This window comes from Colias croceus, chromosome 11, assembly GCF_905220415.1.
Source record: "Colias croceus chromosome 11, ilColCroc2.1".
NCBI lineage: Eukaryota > Metazoa > Arthropoda > Insecta > Lepidoptera > Pieridae > Colias > Colias croceus.
Window position 1 is genome coordinate 548,858 of NC_059547.1, and position 20,488 is coordinate 569,345.

At 33.2% G+C, this 20,488-nt stretch overlaps 1 protein-coding gene across 1 annotated transcript in view; it reads left to right on the forward strand.

The window, feature by feature from the left end:
• Positions 1 to 20,488, forward strand: part of LOC123695519 (unconventional myosin-XV) — a 97,932-nt gene that overhangs the window by 63,748 nt on the left and 13,696 nt on the right. Inside the window, exon 24 of the mRNA XM_045641392.1 lies at positions 16,188 to 16,537. Within this exon, the coding sequence (XP_045497348.1) occupies positions 16,188 to 16,537 (350 nt within the window). The remainder of the gene's footprint in view (positions 1 to 16,187; positions 16,538 to 20,488) is intronic.

The following is a 20,488-nucleotide window of genomic DNA, read 5'->3' on the forward strand; positions in this document are numbered from 1 at the left end:
AGCTACGAAAGAATAGTCTATCTTTCTTTACGTATAGAGTTTAAGCAAGAAAATACTATATTAATCTGTTGCTTTGTGAATTCCTTTAGATAACTTTTTTGTAAGCCATCAGCCGTCCACCTTGACTTGTGAAAGGTCAGCAAATGATATAAAGACGTTAGAATGCAAACCGATAATGTCTCACAATAAAATAGAGTGACAGGTAGATAATCAAAATAAAACAATGTTAAATAATTTATGGAGAACTCAAAATAATAATTCTAATAAATTAGCAAATGCTTTCGATCAAGCTGTTTTGGAAAACAGGACTTAATATTATATCAACACTGTCTCTTCAATAAGAATTCCTATTTTGCTATACACCGTTGTGTACCATGATAATTTAATTTAAAACAATTGAAAATTAATATTAATATCAGTTATAAATAGCTCTATAAATAAATAGTGCCTTAATTTCCGCTACAACAAAAATCCTAATGTAATAAAAATACTGTAAAATAAATATTAACATAGTGTACCAAATAGTGTATCTTTTGAGCAAATAAAACTCATGAAAGGTTCTGTTCTAACTATACCTACCATGACAGATTTATAGCAAACAAATGAAACAAACATAATAAGTTAAGCGCAAAACACGTGCCATTTCCTAATTCCCCATATCGAGTTCCAAGACACCAACAATGAAGGAGGAAGACATTTCGCAACAAAAACACATAGCAAATGAAACAACGCACAATGCAGAGAAAGCGCATGGCGTTTTAATATTCATTATGTATTTATTACCTACATTTTGAGCAAGATAATTAATTTTAGTAATACATAACGCTCGGCTTTCTCGGATGTGATTGGCTTTTTTGGATCCGGTACAGGATATATAAAACGGAAACATTGATTGAACATAAAATCTCGATTGCACAAACAATTATTTGCCTTATAACCCTATACTGACAGGGAGTAAGTTACAAGAAGTAAATTGAAAAGAGGTTTCCGAACAGAATAAAAACTGGCTATAGCTACTGCCAAGTTCATTTAAAATGCGCTCCAATGTCTGTAATCTCTGAAAGAAAATATCTGGTAGGTATTGAAGTTGCCTAAATGCAGGAGATAACTAAACAGATTCTGGGACCAATCCAGTTACAATAAATTACTAAAATGGTATAAACTATGAAACTATTGACAATTTTGTTGTTGACCACTAGAAAATTCCGTAAATCGATTTAATGTGATACACGGATCGTATGCACATCTAACACAATTAGCTAGAGGCCGCGCGACAATTGCGCGCCAAGCCGAGCGTGCTTCCCTTTCCGGTGACGTCATAGCGTGTGAATTTAGAACATAGATTAAAAAATAAAAATTATGGACGGTTAAAAATTAAAGGATAGGAGAGAACTGGTAACGAAACCTATAACATTCTGCTTGAAATGTGGGTACGAAAAGGCAAGTTTAAAAATATTTTGCGGCAGACAATTATTATGCTAAACTCTTTATATAAATTAAAATTGGTATTGATAGTTATTTTATATGTTATTTACAATAGAGGCAACATACAGAGTCAAATAAAAATATCTATTACAACCAATTTTTTAGTATGTCTTATAGGAATAGTTATAAACATACCCACATTTAAATTACTCAATTTAAAGATAAGAGATTTCATATGTTAAAGTAAGAAAGTTTTTCAAACATTTATCAACATTTAATTATATGACACAATTAACATAAAGATGAAAACAAAGTGTTATCACATTACATCTTCGCCTGCTAACAAAAACCATGTATGTATGGCCATGGCCAGCTTTACAAAGTCAATTTTTAAACGTAATATCACAGATAATCCAATATGTCTAAATCTAACGATTCAGCATGAATGGCAGCTTTATTTGTTATCTGCGCACAATCCCGCGCGCGCTCGACTGTGCATCCTGTCACCTTTGTGTTCGACATGCTAATTACAGAAATACGTAAAAAAATAAACGGGGATATTTTTCTGTTAGGTAGTAAAATGTCCAAGTTATTAATGGCTTCCTATTCAAATCCATACCAATATTATAAATGCGAAAGTGTCTGTTACTAAACTGTCTGTTACTCAATCACGCCTAAACTACCTACTGAACCAATTTTCATGAAATTTGGTATGGAGATATTTTGATACCCGAGAAAGGACATAGGCTACTTTTTATCCCGGGAAAATGACGCAATCCTGGAAATCCCACGGGAACGGGAACTATGCGGGTTTTTCTTAGACTGCGCGGGCGAAGCCGCTAGACGCTAGTTTTAAATAAAATAAGGTATCTTGATCATTATCATTAAAATCGGGCTTGTGAAAATACTGTTTATAATATTTTTTATGTTAAATTTAATTTTCTGTTATTCATAAGCAGGTCTTTCTTTGAGTCTAACTTAAAACAAAGTTACTAACTATCAAAGAAAGTGATAGAGTTATTTACCATGGAAAACCATTAATAGTATTATTTTCGCAACTCAGCAGCTGCTCAAGCAAATGTAGAAAACACACATCAAATCAAACTCTCCCCTAACCACACAAAGATATAAATCATTGAATTATTGTCATTATTTTAATAGTAAATAATTCCATTAAATCGTATGTTTATTACACCCGTAATGATAACGGTGCTACTTCGAGTGAAGCGGAGAGAGATGCGTTAGCGGTTTGAAGTTTATGGCATGAGCGAAAGCGATTTTAAATTGAAAAACGGGCTAGTGCGGTAGTATTGTTAATATTGTCGTTTATTCTTAGATATTGTAACTGACTTTGGCAGAATAATATTTATTCATTATATTACAATATTTTACAGTCTAAAACAGTGTCTCCTTTAGGATATTACGTCTTTTTTCATTTTTTTGTATTTATTTTAATGAGATTTTTGAACCAATATATTATAATATGACTTATAACTACAAAAACAACCTCCAACATTATAAATTAAATTGTGAATTGAAACTACCCTTATCTGAGCCTTAGCAGTACTACACAATTTTTTTAATCACATCTGCACATTTTACGAAATTATGTTATCTTTTCAATCACATTGAATTGATACAATTCATAAGCTAAAAAACCTATCGCTCACGTTTTAAACTAAAATATATTTCGCCATTTGCTAATATTATCCGTCTATTTTTCCGTTGTTTTATGCATTCGATTTGTCAATGATCTATATGCAACAAAAGTTAGAAAGGCTTTTGTTTGTGTCCACCCAGAACAATAGGCACAAATTCATCCTACATAATATATTTATTTTCAAAAGGTGTCAATTATAATAAAAATAATCGATCTTCAGTACATAGCTTACCTGCCTATAAACTTCTATACGCTTCCGCTCGTGCCTACAACCTCAGCCTATGAAAGTCCCATGCGAGCCATCGCCCATCGCTACACCAACCAGACCGTGACCACTTTCCACCTGGACCAATTATGCACTTTCATACGCTTGTTATGCCCTTTCCTATGATATAGTGTGGATACGTGTATTGTAATAATTAAGTAGTAATTGTGCAGATTTAATATTTGTTGAAAGATACTTCCTGCATCGTAGACTGTAGGGCAGAAGACCATAATAATCTGTATCTCTCCCCAAAGCTATTATAGACAGATTTTTTTGCATACTTTTTTATTGTGAAAAACAAAAATTAAATACAGTAAAAGTAGGCTGTCGACTCTATGACAAAAATAATGTTGCTGAAAGGGTTTAAACTTTAAAGTAATGAGTTATGCTATGTGAAGGATTGGTACCTATCACAAATTAAAAACATTTTAAAACTGATAACGGGCAGAATCAAAGATAATAAAGAGGCACAGATAATAAAGACCATAGATAATAGAGATGTCGCAAGTCGCAAAAGATAAAGATAAATGTAGCGTGTATAATTTTTAACAGTAACAAGCATTCCACACAGTTACATCATTGCGGTCCATCATTATCTGGAGACAACTGTATACGAAGATATATAGCTTTTAATATTATTTTTTATTTACCCTAAAATAGTTAAACCTTATGGGATGCCTGTGTCACACAATTAATATGACCCTATACTAAACGAAGCATGCATGGATGTATCGTATTTAACGAACTTACAAGTTTTTCGAAGAACATAGAAATAGACTAAGCCACTAAGGCTATGTTTAATTATCAAAATAAAATGATTGTAAACTAGCTGCTCCGCGCGGTTTCACCCCCGTGGCTCCACTCCTGTTGGTCGTAGCGTGGTGATATATAGCCTATAACCTTCCTCGATAAATGGGTTATCTAACACTGAAATAATTTTTCAAATCGGACTAGTAGTTCCCGAGATTAGCGCGTTCAATCAAACTCTTCAGCTTTATAATATTATAGTTTATAGTATAGATTTATATAATTTCAGAAAACTTTGACGCGGTAACGTGAAGATTTATTATTGTGCTCATAAATATTAGAAAACATAAAAAACACGCACGTAAAATAGTCAATTTTGCATGTAATCTCTTCAGTTTGATTTCCCTCGTGTTATTTGTGTTTGTACGTGCACCTATATTTGCAAACAATTTGAGCTCTGTTACAAGTCGACTAGTCTATGTTATGATTTGTAGTACCTACGTTCCAATGCGGCATAATGATTTAGTACTGTGTTCTAGGACTTGTAAGACAAAGAAGATGAATAATTTAGAATTGAAATAATATCAAATGATGATAAATTATTATAAAAGACAAATTTTTAAGAAAATTATATTTAGAAACCAAATATTTCATTATGCACTAGTTGTGCTCCGCGGTTTTACCCGCAGTGCTCTCTATTGGTCTTAGCGAGATTATATGTTATAGTCTATATAGCCTTCCTCGATGAATGGGCTATTTAACACCGAAAGAATTTTTCAAATCGGACCAGTAGCTCCCGAGATTAGCGCGTTCAAACAAACAAACTCTTCAGCTTTATAATATTAGTATAGATGAAGTAAGAAGGTAGCGAAATCTGTATGTTTGTATGTTTTTGGTATCACTACATAGTATAAAATAAGTCGCTTTCTCTGCCCTATGTCCCTTTATATGCTTATCTCTAAAGTCTAAAACTACGCAACGGATTTTGATGCGGTTTTTTTAATAGATAGAGTGATTCAAGAGGAAGGTTTTAGTACATAATTTATTAGGTTTTAGACAAAGCGGGCGAAGCCGCGGGTGGTAAGCTAGTGCTCTACAATTTAAACGTCATAATAGAGATTAGCTTAGTAACGGCGCTCTCTTGTACGAAGTATTGATGAAATTTTTGTTTAAACAAGAAAATAAACAAACAAAAAAAATATTACAAAATCAAGTTTATCACGTTTAATCATTAAATTCACTAGGTTACATTAGACATACATAACGGTACGTGAAAGTGTATCAATAAGCGTAATGATAGGAAACGCTCACGACTCACGCTTGACCGATTGTATGCTATTAAGTGTGCACCGTAATGTGTGTGTTTGTCTGCTAATATGTGAAACTGATGTACTTGTACCAGATTTTGCTTCGCCGAGCCACTCGTCGTAAAAACTCAATAAAATTGAACTTCAGCAAAAACGTAGCTTTACGTGAATTTTTGAACGCGGTGTAAGGTGGTGCCTCGGGAGAGGATTGAAACTCTAGGACTGCTGGATGAATACTGTTTTTTTGAAATGAAACATGCCTTATTTAATAGATATAAAACTAGGTTACACGTGTATTATACTTCAAATGATATTATTATAGTTAGTACTTATAGCTAAATTTATTCACTAGGTACATCTCATCTCCACCGCAATAAAAAAAATAAAATAAATATGAACAATTTATTTTATTTTAGCTTACATACTACCACTTATCACTTATGTTAATACAATACAATGTCATAATATTATCATAATTATTTCCATTACAAAATAAATAGAACATAATATTATAAACTCTTAACAAAATTATTAGGTAATTGGTTCAAAATACATTTTTGTTCTGTTTTTATGAATAACATAGTTTTTACTATCTTTAATTATTTCTACATTGGGTGAACATTCCCTTACTACTTTATATGGACCTAAATATATGTTTTGAAACTTATTACCTGTTTCATTTTTTATTAAAATTAAATCATTCGGTTTATAAGTAACCGGATTAATATTACGATCATACTTTTCTTTTCTTTTCAATTTACTAGATATAAGATTTTCTCTCGCCTCTTTTTGTGACGTCTGTATTCTAAATTTGAGTTCTAAAGGATAATTATCAAAATTGTACAAAGGCTCAACTTGTGCAGATTGCAAATTTGATGGTAAATTACATTTTTTACCGAATACCAACTCATAGGGAGTAAACTTGGTCTCTGTATGTACCGCAGTGTTATAGGAAAAACACCAAAATGGAAGCCACGTGCTCCACGCTTCTGGGTGATTTCCTGTCTGTATTCGCAAGTAGTTACCCAAATGTTTGTGCGAATTCTCTAAGGCACCGATACTCTGATGGTGATATGCGGTTGACTGCAGCTTTTTAATATGCAAAAGTTTACAAACCTCTTTCATTGTGTCCGATAAAAACTCCGTACCTCTGTCTGTAGCAATTTCCTTCGGGATTCCATACCTGAGAATCCAATTGTTAACAAAGTTCCTAGCTACTTCACTCGACCTTTTTGACGTTAATGGATAAGCCTCGGTATACTTACTCAACTCACATTGTATAGTTAAAATGTATACGTAATTATCGTAATCCCTATCTAACGGCCCTACAATATCTAAATATATTTTTTCCAACGCCGAACTTGCCGTTGAACTTATCGTCATAGGCTCCTTAGTATAGTGTGAGGAATGTTTTTGTTTTTGACATTTGTCACACCTTTTTATAAATTCTACAACATCAGCTTCTAATCTTGGCCAAAAATAATATTTCTTAATGTTATTTACCATTCGTCTTATGCCAGCATGTCCACTTGTAGGTAATATGTGAAAATCATTTAAAATTACACGCTGATCGTCTTTATTACTTATTCTCTTTGTTCCCCTTAAAATACATATACGTGGTCCGGACCAATTACTTATGTTATCTATCTCATTTATTAACTTTTCCACGAATATATTATTTTTCTCAGTTTTAATGAAGTATACTTCTTTAATATTTATTTTCTTACAAAATATATCTAGCTCTCTCACAAATTCGTCTGGCGATAGTTGCGATCGAGAAGCTAAATTAATAAAAATAGTATTCATTGGGGGTACATAACTCAAACATCCCTTCTCATGCGTTATCTCTTTCATTTTACGATATCGATTTAATTCATAAGCGCTTATGAAACGTAACTCTGTGAAATATTTCGGTTTACTATGTATTTCTACAACTTTTGGTTGATCAGGCCAATCGTTCTTAGAAATAATAGCATCCCGTTGTTGTCTAGCCAACTGACCACGTGTCATTACATTCATCACCGTTTGATTCATCTCTTTCAATTCCTCTGAAGTTAAATGCAAACGCGAAAGTGCATCCGCGGCGGAATTATTCTTCCCTTTCAAATATTCAATTATAAAATCGTACTCCTCTAACGTTAATCTAAATTTAATTAAACGACTAGATGGATCACGCATTCCAAATAAATACATTAGTGGCTTATGATCAGTCTGAATTTTGAATGTCCTTCCATACAAATATGGACGAAAATGCTTTACAGCCCATACGATCGCAAGCAATTCCTTTTCAATAGTCGGATACCTTTTTTCTGCTTTATTAAGACTACGACTAGCATACGCTACAGGTCTACCGTCGCTATTACACAAAACTGCACCTACGCCGTATCCTGATGCATCTGTTTGTAGGATAAATTGATTAGACTCTGAAAAATCAGGATATTGTAATACGGGATGGGATATTAAATTTTGTTTCAATAATTCAAAAGATTTTTGGCATTCTTTATCCCATTTGAAGGTTACATTTTTCCGACACAAACTATTTAACGCATATGCTTTTGTTGCAAAATTAGGAATAAATTTTCTGTAATAGTTCACAAAGGCAACGAATCTTTTGACTTCATCGACTTTAGTAGGAACCGGGTAGTTTTTAACAACCTCTATTTTATCTGAATCTGGTATAACACCCTCTGCTGATACAATATGACCCAAGTAAAGCAGTTCCTTCTGTAAGAAAATACACTTCTGCGGATTTAACTTTAGATTGACTTTTCGTAATCTTTCAAAAATCGACTGTAAATTTTTGATATGACTAGACAAATCCCTACTAAAACAGACTAGATCGTCCTGATACACCAAGCATTTCTCATATGTTAACCCTGTCATCGCCATAGTCATCATGCGCGAAAATGAACTAGGGCTGGTCTTTAAGCCCATAGGCATTCTAGTCATCTGAAACTGTCCGGAACAAAAAGCAGTATACTTGCGACTGTCTGGGTCTAAGCTCACATTATAATAGCCTTGATGTAAATCTAAATGAGAAAAATACATGCAACCGGATAAAGAATCTAAAATTTCCGTTATATTTGGAAGAGGAAATTTATCATCATGTATACTGTTATTAAGTTTTCTGTAATCTATAACCAAACGCCACTTTTTGTTTCCACTTTGGTCACATTTCTTTGGCACTAACAAAATTGGACTGGACCATTCACTTTGACATGGTTCAATAATATTTTCTTTTAACATTTGATCAATTTGGTTATTAATTTCATTTTTCAATGCATGAGGCAATCGATAAGGTTTTGAAAAAATTGGCTGAATATCTGGTTTTACTTTAATTGAGTGTTGATAAATATCAGTGGTTGATAATTTGTCTCCTTCCAAATAAAATATATCGGGATACTTAGCACATAAACTTTCTATATTAATTTTTTCTTCTTTATTTAAGTTACTTAAATTCAACTTGGAAAATAACGTTTTAACTCGCGATGCATTTTTCTCAATTTTACCAAAGCTACAAAGATTATATTCCTTCAAGTTTTGTATATCAAGTTTAATTTCAGACAAAGTTATATCTTTCGAGGTCGAATTCAAAATTCGGACTGGTATTTTACCATCAATCGGATGTACTATCATACTCGCAATAAATACGCCCTCACACAACTCTTTCGTACATACCAAACATTCCTCTGTTAAACTAGTATTAATAAAATGAATCGATTCTGACCTAGCAGGTAACGATAATAAATTACTACACGAGTCTAATAATTGCAAAGATATTTGTTTAGATTCACTAATCCATAGTGACAGATTATTATGTTTCATATCAATGACCGCTCCATACTTTCCTAAAAAGTCCTGCCCTAGAATACCGTGCGACTTACAAGGCAAGGTGTCAAATACATAAAACTTATGACTAATACACTGCCCGTGTATCGTCAACTGTAAACATACATATCCGATAGCCTGTACCTTTCCACCTATCCCATTTATTGTAATATTTTCTTTGTTAATTGGAATGTCAAAATCTAAAACATGTTTATATTTAATAGCTGAAATTGAGGCTCCCGTATCTATAAGCCAATTAAATACGTGACTGTTTTTATAAAATAACTCTATGTAATAACTACTATCGCTAGCTAAAATACTATATGTCATAGGCACGAAAAAACTCATTTTCAGGTTCTAAATTCTGAGTGGATGAACTCGATTGAGGCTGTGACTCGTCAGTCGCTGCTGTACGAATCTGTCCTCTGAATGGTCTACGACCCCTAAAATAATTATTATTAAAAGTTCTACCTCGATATGGCGCTCTGCCCCGGGGCGCTCCCCGTGGCTGCGATTGAGGCTGCTGGAACCATTGTTTGGTGCTGGTAGGCGGCTGTCGCCAGTTGTTGTTGTTGTTAACGTTGCCTCGCCAACGATTATTATTGTTGTACGCACCTCTTGGAGTGTTCTGATGAGAAGGCGGCCTGGAAGTGTTTTTAAAGAAACGATTATTATTATGTCTTAGTGTTAACACTTCGGCGGTTGAACTTGAACCTGAAACATCCTCGTCGATCGCGGCTTGAATCGCATCTTTCAATTTTTCAAATCTCTGAGCCGTAATAATGGTGCCAATCCTACGGTTTCTCAATCCGTCGCTAAACTGCCTAATTGCCTGTTTTTCATTTATTGATTTTAAAATATTGAACTTTTCCTCATTGCCTTCGGATTGGGAAATTGTAAGTTCAACGAATAATTCGGATAAGGTTTTTCCGAACGCATCAATAGACGCATCGTTTTGCTTACAATTTAAAAATTGTTTTTGTAAAGCACTCGTAGACTTTTTAGGTAAAAGTAGCATTTTCATATCATTTAAGAGATTGTGAACGCTATCGTATTTTGTCTGTAATTTTAGCCTAGCCGATTGTGACAAACGGCTTTTCAAAACAAAAGATATCAAATGCGACTGTGACTCATCATTTAGAACCGAACTATAGTATTCAATACCATCGATAAGTTGTCGTAAATTAGACAATTCATCATTCATTACTGGCAATAAGCTCAAAGCTACTTTTAGGTCAAATTTATCCATTGTTGAAAAACTATTACAATTCTCTGAAATTTGACACAATTCAGTAATATCCGCAAAAAATTTCTTTAAATCCTCGCAATATTTTTTAAAAACAATAAGCTCGTCCTCTCCTAAGCTTTGCTTATCCAAACTATCTATGTAATTGTTATACTTTGCAATGACACATTTAGCTTCGCCTAGTTTTGTTTGTAATATTTTACCCTGTCGTCTAGAAGGTCCTATTTTAATTAAATATGTTCTAATAGCTAGCAAATCATCACATAATTTCTTTAAAAATATTGCCATAGAGTTTAACAGTACATAATATAATTAATGAAAAAAAAATATATATTTAACATACCTGAATAGAATTGAAGGCCTCGATTCTCAGCATATTTTAACAATAACTGTAAAATTTATTATAGAATACAAGTATACACATTACTTATACTAAGTTAGAATAATATTTTTAATTAGATTATCATTTTCTTTTATATTTAGGTTACATGTTAAGTTACATTTTTAATAGCTTTTCGATAACATACACATTTTTTTTTATTATTTATATATAGTAACTGTAATAAATTATACTATGCGCTTAAAGTCCGCTAAATAATATAATGTCCATCAATTCTGCTGAATTTTCACGAAAACACTTAAGTACACGCTCACATTACACTTATTATTGGCTTTTTTTTTTTTTTTTTTTTTTTTATCACTCACATCACTACACTTCGTTCTCGTTCTCGCCGATTTTCAAGTCGGGGTACGCCTGCACCTGGCGCCGTCGGAACGAAAACCGACGCTCCCTGCTGCTATTCGCGACCTCCTGTCGTATCCACCTTAAGTGGCATTTTCTGTATATTTTGAATACCCCATACAGAATACCCAAAGTCAAGCATATTACGATAATGCATAATAATATATTTGACGTCTTCAAATTATCTTGAATCTGGTCCACTGGCGCACTATTCGTGCCCCCTGCAGAATTTTGGGCTATAACTACGTATTCTTCCTTGGACTGCTGCTTTCCCATTTTTTATTGTTCACACTTGCGTTGCCTCCAAAAGATTTTACGAAACTCATTTTTAATAATTTAATTTACTCGGGCCGAGAACACATAGTTTACCTTATATGTAAATCGGCGACGCGGCGGCCGGTGTCAAAATACACGCGCGCGTGCACCAACTTTAGGCAGGGTCGCCATGTAAGGTGGTGCCTCGGGAGAGGATTGAAACTCTAGGACTGCTGGATGAATACTGTTTTTTTGAAATGAAACATGCCTTATTTAATAGATATAAAACTAGGTTACACGTGTATTATACTTCAAATGATATTATTATAGTTAGTACTTATAGCTAAATTTATTCACTAGGTACATCTCAGCGGTCCAACAGTTTTTGTGTGAAAACATTACAAACATACATACAAAAATCAATTTTTTCGTCTTTATAATTACTATGTATATAAATTTAGATTTTATAATAAAAGGCATGTAAAAGGACAAGAGACAATAAATTTTCTTTACAAGTATAAAAATCTTACCTATATTGTAAATGAATTCTCAACCTAAAATATATAACAGTTCTATGTAAATGGTATTTATATGGCCAAAAGTAATGTATTTGTGTATTGACCGGTTGTTTTAAAGAAATATTAAATCATAAAATTGCAATAATTATATTGTTTGTGTATTGATCGGTCAATAATTGTGATCCAAAAGAGGCAAACAGTTTCTATTGCCTCGTGTTATCTGTTTTTGATGAAATTGATTAATTGTTTGTTGAACTTTAATTTTAACATGTTTATTATTGAATTAATGAATGAATTTACGTTTTTGCCTTTTAAAATATGAACAACTTTTTGTTAGATAAAGTTTTATTTATTAAGTATACTGGCATAGGTTTCGGAGAATAACGTTGGTTTAAAATATAGGAATATTTATAGAAAAAAGGCTAAAATGTTACATAGAATAGGTAATTAATTGGCAAGTATTTAGAGCTGTGATGTACTTATAAGCTCGTTTAGTAAAGTTCGATACTAGTTCTAGATTATAGTCTTTTATGTATTGCCTAGATATGTCTTATTTGGCGATAACTAAGAACGTAAAAAATCGATAGGTTTTTAAATTTGCAGTAAGTGGAACAAACGGTGCATTCGATTGTTTAACAAACAACACGAAACCTACTAAACTGTTTTACAAACATACACAAGTGCCATAAACATAACAATATTTTCTAATTACAATACTTTTTATACGAGTTGATATTTCCATATTATTCTCTATCTTTAGATTACCTATGCACTTAATTTTGTTCAATCAAGGCCATCTAAAAAATTAAGGATTAAAATTATTTAAGTTTCAGCCACTCTTAAACTTCCTTTTCCCGCGTTCCAAACCTTGACGGAACGATTTTTTTATTACCATAGACATTGACATTTCCGCACAGACTATACAAATGTCTCAATCGTGTACCGCGATGATTGCACAGATAAAAAATGGATTCCGCCGCCATGTAGTGAACCAGAGACAACTGTAAACATTATTACTATTTCCCGGACTTGTCTGTGTGTTTCTTGGATTTAACAACCGGTCGGCACGTCCGTGCTACTGAACTGTATAATGTCATTGATTTGCTTGTCTATTAGCACATTTACAGATGGTAATATAACTAGATTTACTCGTAATTTCTCGATGGAATATTATTCGGGTCGTATATTACAGTTTTCAGAGTTCTTTTGCTTATTTTGATAATATTATCCTCTACGGTTTTTATTCTTTTAAAACTTTAAGTTTGTCCTGTCTATAGATTTATGATTTGGATCGAAGCTCCCATAAAAATTATTGTTCAATTTGAATTGTTAAACAAAAAAACCACAAACTAGGATATAAACCCGCCTAATCCGATCCCATGGCATTTCCGAAATAAAACCGGATAAATTTCATTGTAATCGGTTCAGTAGTATTTGCGTGAAAGAGTAACAAACATACATACACATACATATACATCCATCCTCACAAACTTTCGCATTTACGATATTAGTAGGATAGGATAATATTATTAGGAAGGATAGGATGGGATTGTTACTACTGTAGCATTAACGTGGGAGTCCAAACAAAGTAAGAACGAATAGAGGTCGTTATCACCACGGTCACCATGGTTACACCCGATGCAGCAAGTAACCGTTATTATAAAAACGAGGATTTATCGGAGCGACGAAATGAGAATGCATTAATATTTATCGAAATGTAAAAATTACGATGCGCATCGAACGCGCGCACAACAGCGCTGCAACCCGCCAATAGCGCGCGAATACAGATTTTTAATCTGTGATTTTTTTTTTAATAATCTGTGCATTTAAAAATAGAACTTTGAGGAAGTGATGTTTGGTTCGAATTAGTGGACATGGAAAATATATATGGTGTTATTAGGACGTTAAGCAGGAAAGCGCTTAAGAAAAAACCGCAGGTAGATAGGTATTGAAATTTTAAGGCACAAAGAAAATAGAACTTTCACAGCATTGCATTTTCGTATGGGACTTCTAAAATAATTTCTGTAAATATTTTTGTCTTCTCTTCCTTCTATATCGATAAAAAATTATTTAATTAAATACGGGAAAAACCACAGGAAAAACAAATAATGCCTAAATAAATATATTTGTGATGAGTAGTAATGTAGTATACAAACCGCTTTTATACATTGATATAATAAATTTACTAATTAATTATTACAGAAGCCCTTACATAATTGAAGTTACAACTAGTTTGCGATATAACAAGTGGGAATGAAAACAGGGCCGGATTGTTATTATACAAAGGCTCCTAGAGCCTCTAGCTAGAGTAAATATTTATTATTTAGTTGATTTAGAATAGTGCGCAGATATCAATTAATATTTAAGAAATTCAAATGTTATTGGATTTCAAAATCATGATCATCAGTCTTAAAATATAATACGTTTCTTCAAAATTAATTTAAAGTGTCATAATATAACTTTACTACTTATAACAAAACTACTTTTGTAAATGAAACTATCAGTGTGGCTAGTGTGAGTTTTCATCGAGTAAAAAACGTTACTATCGCGTCTGCGTCACAGCGAAATTTGTATGGGGAATCAAAGCTTCCCCATACGTCCGCTTGGGGCGCTGTTCGATTTCCCATACTAATTCGGCTGTGAGTGTGACGCAGACGTGATAGTAACGTTTCGTACTCGATCAAACTCACACTAGGGGTACTGAGAGCTTTAAAATGTACTGTTATTATTAAGGTTTAAACCTACAAAATATTTGAAGATTCATTCTATATTTCTTAATTATCAACAGTCGTATCAAATTGAACGCACTTATCACAAAAAACTGCTCACAATTAAAATCGTTCGTGGCGAAAAAGGATTTTTACAATTACTTACATATTTTCATTTATCTGAAAATAAAATAGCATGTTTCTGATTTTGCTCGTCTTGCAAGTTATTATAACATATGTACTTCGCAATTATAACTTGCTATAGTGATAATATGAATATTATATGATAATATAATACGATATTATGAACCGATTTTTTTTTACATACATACGACTAATAAGAGCAAAGCTGCATAAAAATATAGTAAAAGAGGAAAGAAATATTCCCTTCGATAGCATACAATAATGCTATGTATGTATTAATTGTTGGGGCCCCAACAATTAATACCAGCAGGGCTCCAAAAGTATCAAATCCGGTCTCACTACACTAATATCGCGTGCGCATAGTTCGTTAATTACACGCGCTCACTGTGATGAATTCCTTAAGCCGTATACGCACTATTTGCTCAAATATTTTCTTATTAAACTGATATTCTCGCAATTTTAAAAATTCTACGGAAGCTGCTCTTGTTTACTTGTTTTTAAGTCTTCTTTTGACCTACTTTTTCATTTACAACGTTATTTATGATGGACGATAAATAAAAGTTCAAATATTTATTATATGAATTTTTATTTAACCGCTCATTTGCATTACACAACCTTTCATAGAAATGTAAGAAAGTACAATAACTATGTATGTAAATAATGTCTTAAATAGGCTAGTTACAATCTAGATATTTAAAGTAAATCATCATGTTTATTGCTTTACTATAAACACAAAATCTTGCCTAAAATATAGATACCTAATTTTTATTATTCTTTAATATCTCATCTTTACCAAGTACCCAATGAGAATCGGTCTTAATATTAGCATCACTTGTTGCAATAAGAGAGTTACAATGTATTGCAATTTGCAGCATTCACGCTTTCCCGCTCTACGAACCATTTTAAACATATACTTATACACTAATTTATTAACCCTGATTTGCCTATAAAATTGTAATATTTAAGAATTAAGGTGCTCTATACAATATAATTGATTTAATGAATCTTGAATGAGTTTATGATTGCATCATTGATGTAAATTATGTAAGAAATATGTTTAATAAAAAATAAAAAATAAATCACCTGTTGGTTCCATATTGTTATAGAAATATAGAAAAATTACAATTATTACATTGGAACAGCTGATAGTTCGTCTAATTTTGTTTAAATTGATTTGAAAAACAAGTATTATAAACCTTTATTTAGATTATACATTTTATATCAATTCTCTACATAATCGCCGGAGAACATCAGAAAATTTTGTTACATTTTATAATCTCACCGCAGTAGTCTATAATTAAATGAGTACTATAAGACTAAATGGTTAATTCTCTTGTTACAGATACAACCAAAACCAACGTCGAACGGCACCACAAACACAAAAGAGAGAATACCGGAGAGAGAAACACGCGAAAGAGAAATTCGGGAAACCAGAGAAGCGAGAGAGTCCAGAGAATCGAGAGAATCTCGCGAATCAAGAGATTCTAGGGATTCTAGAGAAATAAAAGAAACAAGAGAAATAAGAGAGAGTAGAGAGGAATCTGAGATAGAAAGACGCGCGAGCCCACCGCGGGAGAGAGAGAGGGAGAGGGATAGAGATAGGGAACTGCGGGAGGAGAGAAGAGAGCAGCAGCATGATGGACGACACCCGTTGCTACAGTTTGCAGTTGATCACTTCAGACAGAGTCCTGAGTGAGTATTCTTTATGTTTTATCTGTAAATATAATAAATATTTGATGTTTAGTTTTTTCGCATTTAATAAACACACAAACAAAAAAAAAACAAACAAAAAATACAAACAAAGTAATATAGAGCAGTACAAATAGGCGGCCTTATCGCTAAGAAGCGATATCTTCCATTTAAATGGTTTATAAATAAGAAAATTTAAAATAATAGAAAAAGTCGACCACGAGGTGAGATTCGAACTTCTCGTCTTTATGGCAAAAACTAAAACCTTCTAGAAATTAGCGTGAACAAACTCATAGACACAAATTCTAATTCACAATTTACAAGTATTGTGTATATTCGTGATAGGGTCAACACACAATCAATTGTTTTTTTTTTGCTCGCACTGTAGCGTAAAAGGCCTTGATAGATTGTAAAGAGGGGTCAATTGATTCGTATAAATCTCAAGAATGACAATCAGAATAAAATAAAATTAAAAAGATTATAAATATAACTTAAGTTATAATTAAGTGTTAAGTAAGAATCCTACTAACTATTGCTGGAATATGTAGAGCGTAGACGTATGTTTCCTTAGTTCTGAACTAGATGGCGCTGTGACAAATTTCGTATGTTTTTCACTTATAAATGTTTCTATCCTTTCAAATACGGTTATTTTTTGCAAAAAGCAATAAGTAGCGGTTGTAAAGATTTTTTTTTGATAAACCATATCGTTCAAATGCAGATTGGGGAAAATTTATTATAGTTTCCCATGTTTTAAACGGTTACAGATATAAGGTTGAGTTCGATTTTCAGCATAATTTTATAACAAACTAGCTGTGCGCCGCAGTTTCACCCGCATTGATCCGCTCCTCTTGGCCTTAGATTGGTGATATATAGCCTATAACCTTCTTCGATAAATGGGCTATCTAACACCGAAAGAATTTTGCAAATCGGACCAGTAGTTCCTGAGATTACCGCGTTCATAAAAACAAACAAACTATTCAGTTTTATAATATTAGTATGGATATGGTATACATTATTTTTGAAGAATTATGGATATGGATATCAATGTCTATGCTCTAAAATAACATCTCAGAACACACTCCCCCCTACATTTCGCTCACTCCATTATCTAGGCCGGTACACACATTGTTTGCGTAAAACCGTGGGTTCCGCACATTTGCATTGAATGTGCAATTACAACTTTTATTGTAGACATCGCTAGGGTTGCCCTGATTTCCCGGATTCTTTGTGTAAACTTTGTTGACTGGTGATTTTAAGGGTCAACTTAATATTAGATTTTAGAGACTAGATGACTTTTCTGTCTATAATTCTTTTATTTGCGTTATTTTCGTTAGTTATTTTAATACCTAGTGATGCTTTTTTATATCGATACTTATATCACAGAATACATAATAGTAGCTAAACGCTACAGAACGGACACTCTCCGCCTCCCGCCAAAATTAAACACTAAGAGCCAGCGCGCACGAGCAACTTTGTCTCCGCAACTATTTTGTCTCTCCCGTCAATTTGTATGGGGAGTTGCGTCGCTACGTGCGCGCACTTTCATACTAGCCCATGGGAGGGAGAGACAAAATAGTTGCGGAGACAAAATAGTTGCGGAGACAAAGTTGCTCGTGCGCGCTAGCTCTTACCTCACCCCGCACGATCAGACATGTTATGGTACCCATTTCCCCGCAAGGACGATACCAACGACGTCTTTAGACGAAACGCAACGAAGATTGACAACATTAATCAAATTGACTTAAAGCAATTTTATTATTTTGGATTTGTGATTATCGTTTTTCGTAGAAAATGGTTAGATATTGTGCTGTTTACGGATGTATTTCATCAGAAAAACGCGAATTTTTTTTTTACGCTAGTCACAAATGTGCCAACCATAAAGAGTTTACACACACATTTGCAGTCTCTACAGTGTGACTGTCAAAACTATAATTTTGTATGGAGTGTCCGGGGTGTGCTTATATATTAATTTTGCCATAGACAATTTTGTAAATTAGGTAATTAATTTTTCATTATATGGATCAACAACAAACCACACAACAAACAAAACTACTCCGATTTAGCAGTTTTCAGGCTGTCGCATTTTAAATATTGTACATATAGCTATCGGGTTCTCATGCTGATTATACATAATCATCATTCAGCAAGATCCACCATAATGCTAATTTGACAAAATGCTTTGACAGACAAATTATGTCCCAATTTCCACGGCACAATGGTGTGTGTCATCCATTGTTGTGTACAAATCGATGAGTTGTGTAATTACAATTCAATTAAATACAAAATAACAATTATGTTAGTGTTGGCAATTAGCGGTGTAGGTCAAAAGTGTTGTCAAATCAGCAAAGACTGCTCTTATTTATTTTTTATTTTTTTTATATATTCAGTAAGATATATGGGTACATAACAATTATTACAAATAAACATAAGGCATATAGGTACATAACAATTATTACAAACAAACATACTTCCCTCCGTGCTAGTCGCTGACGCCACTGTGTTACAGCAGGGATTTTGTATTATGTCTATTCGCTGAATAGCTCGAATCCTAGACTTTTTACTGAGACTTATAGAGCATTTATATTGCGGCTAAAATTCACAAGTTCATTCGCTGATATCCGAATTACTTTTACCTTTCCTGAAGAATAATTTCATCTTTAGTACGTTAGTATTCTTATCATGGAATCAAAGGTAATTTCGTGGAAAAGATGACATGGGCTGCCCCCAAATGCAATTAAATGCCTTATAATTGCAATATTTTGAAAAAAAAAAGTACATCTTATTAATAAGAAACTTTCTGGGACCCGACAGAATCGACAAAAGAATGAATGAGATGAAATAGCCTAGATTACCAACAATTATGAATTGCAAATAGCTTAAAGAAATAAGTGCATCAGCTGCAGCGCTGATAAAGTGACTGTCTTAATTCTGTGCTTTTGTTTCCAACGAATTTAGATTTAAATCCAAACATAATTGTTCCACTTTTTACATAATACGATTCGGTAACAGCGGCCAAGGCCGGAAGACAATGATCCGTAACTCTTGGGAAAAACTGAGCCCTAGTTAGCAGTTAGTTAGTACCTACTTAGTAGTGAGATGGTCCCCGTTCGCGCGTCACGCGTTGACAGTTGACGTGCAGCCATGCCGTGCGTCGCGTTGGCGCGCTTACTGCATCGAATGCAAGTATCCGACGCTGTCAAAGTGACAGTTTCTTTTCTTTTTTTACTTTTTTGCGTCGAGGCGAAGGATGTGTGAGCGTTTTTATGTAAACTTCTGTGGCTTTCGGAAAGTGGGTAGAGTATAAAGTTTGAAAATCAGGTGTTGTTTTTGTCTGAGTTTATGGACTCCAATTTATGGACTGATGTCTTTCCAAAAGTTTTGGAAGTTCATCACTTAGTACAGCTACAACTTACTACACATTCTTATTCGTATTTTTATGTTAATGTAATTAACAACATAAAATGGCAAAAACGATAACTTACAATGTTGTAATTTATAAATAAAGAATGTAATGAAAGTTTAAAAAAATGCGTGCGTAAATAACTTAACATCCATATTCATGATGTAATTACCCATCTTCCAATAAGCGGGCAAGAACATTGAATATCGCCATGTGAAATTACTTCCTAGTACATAATTACAGTTGTTAAGAATAGGTTCAGGGCTGCCAACGAATTTTTTAAAACTATACTTTTAAATTTTAAATTCATTACATGGGCTTTACATGGGCATAATAACGATTATTAAAAAAATATACTTATTAAAATCTTGTTTCACATTTTGTCGGTACTTTTTGCTAATCGCGGCATCCATGCCTTTTAGACTGATGACCCTGCATTTATAGTTACCTACCTACCTAGGAGATGTTATAATCATATAATTATGAATAAGGAAGAGTTTTTCTCTGTTTAATGTGTCAGGAAAACCTATTAAGTAACTCTGAATTGACATGAG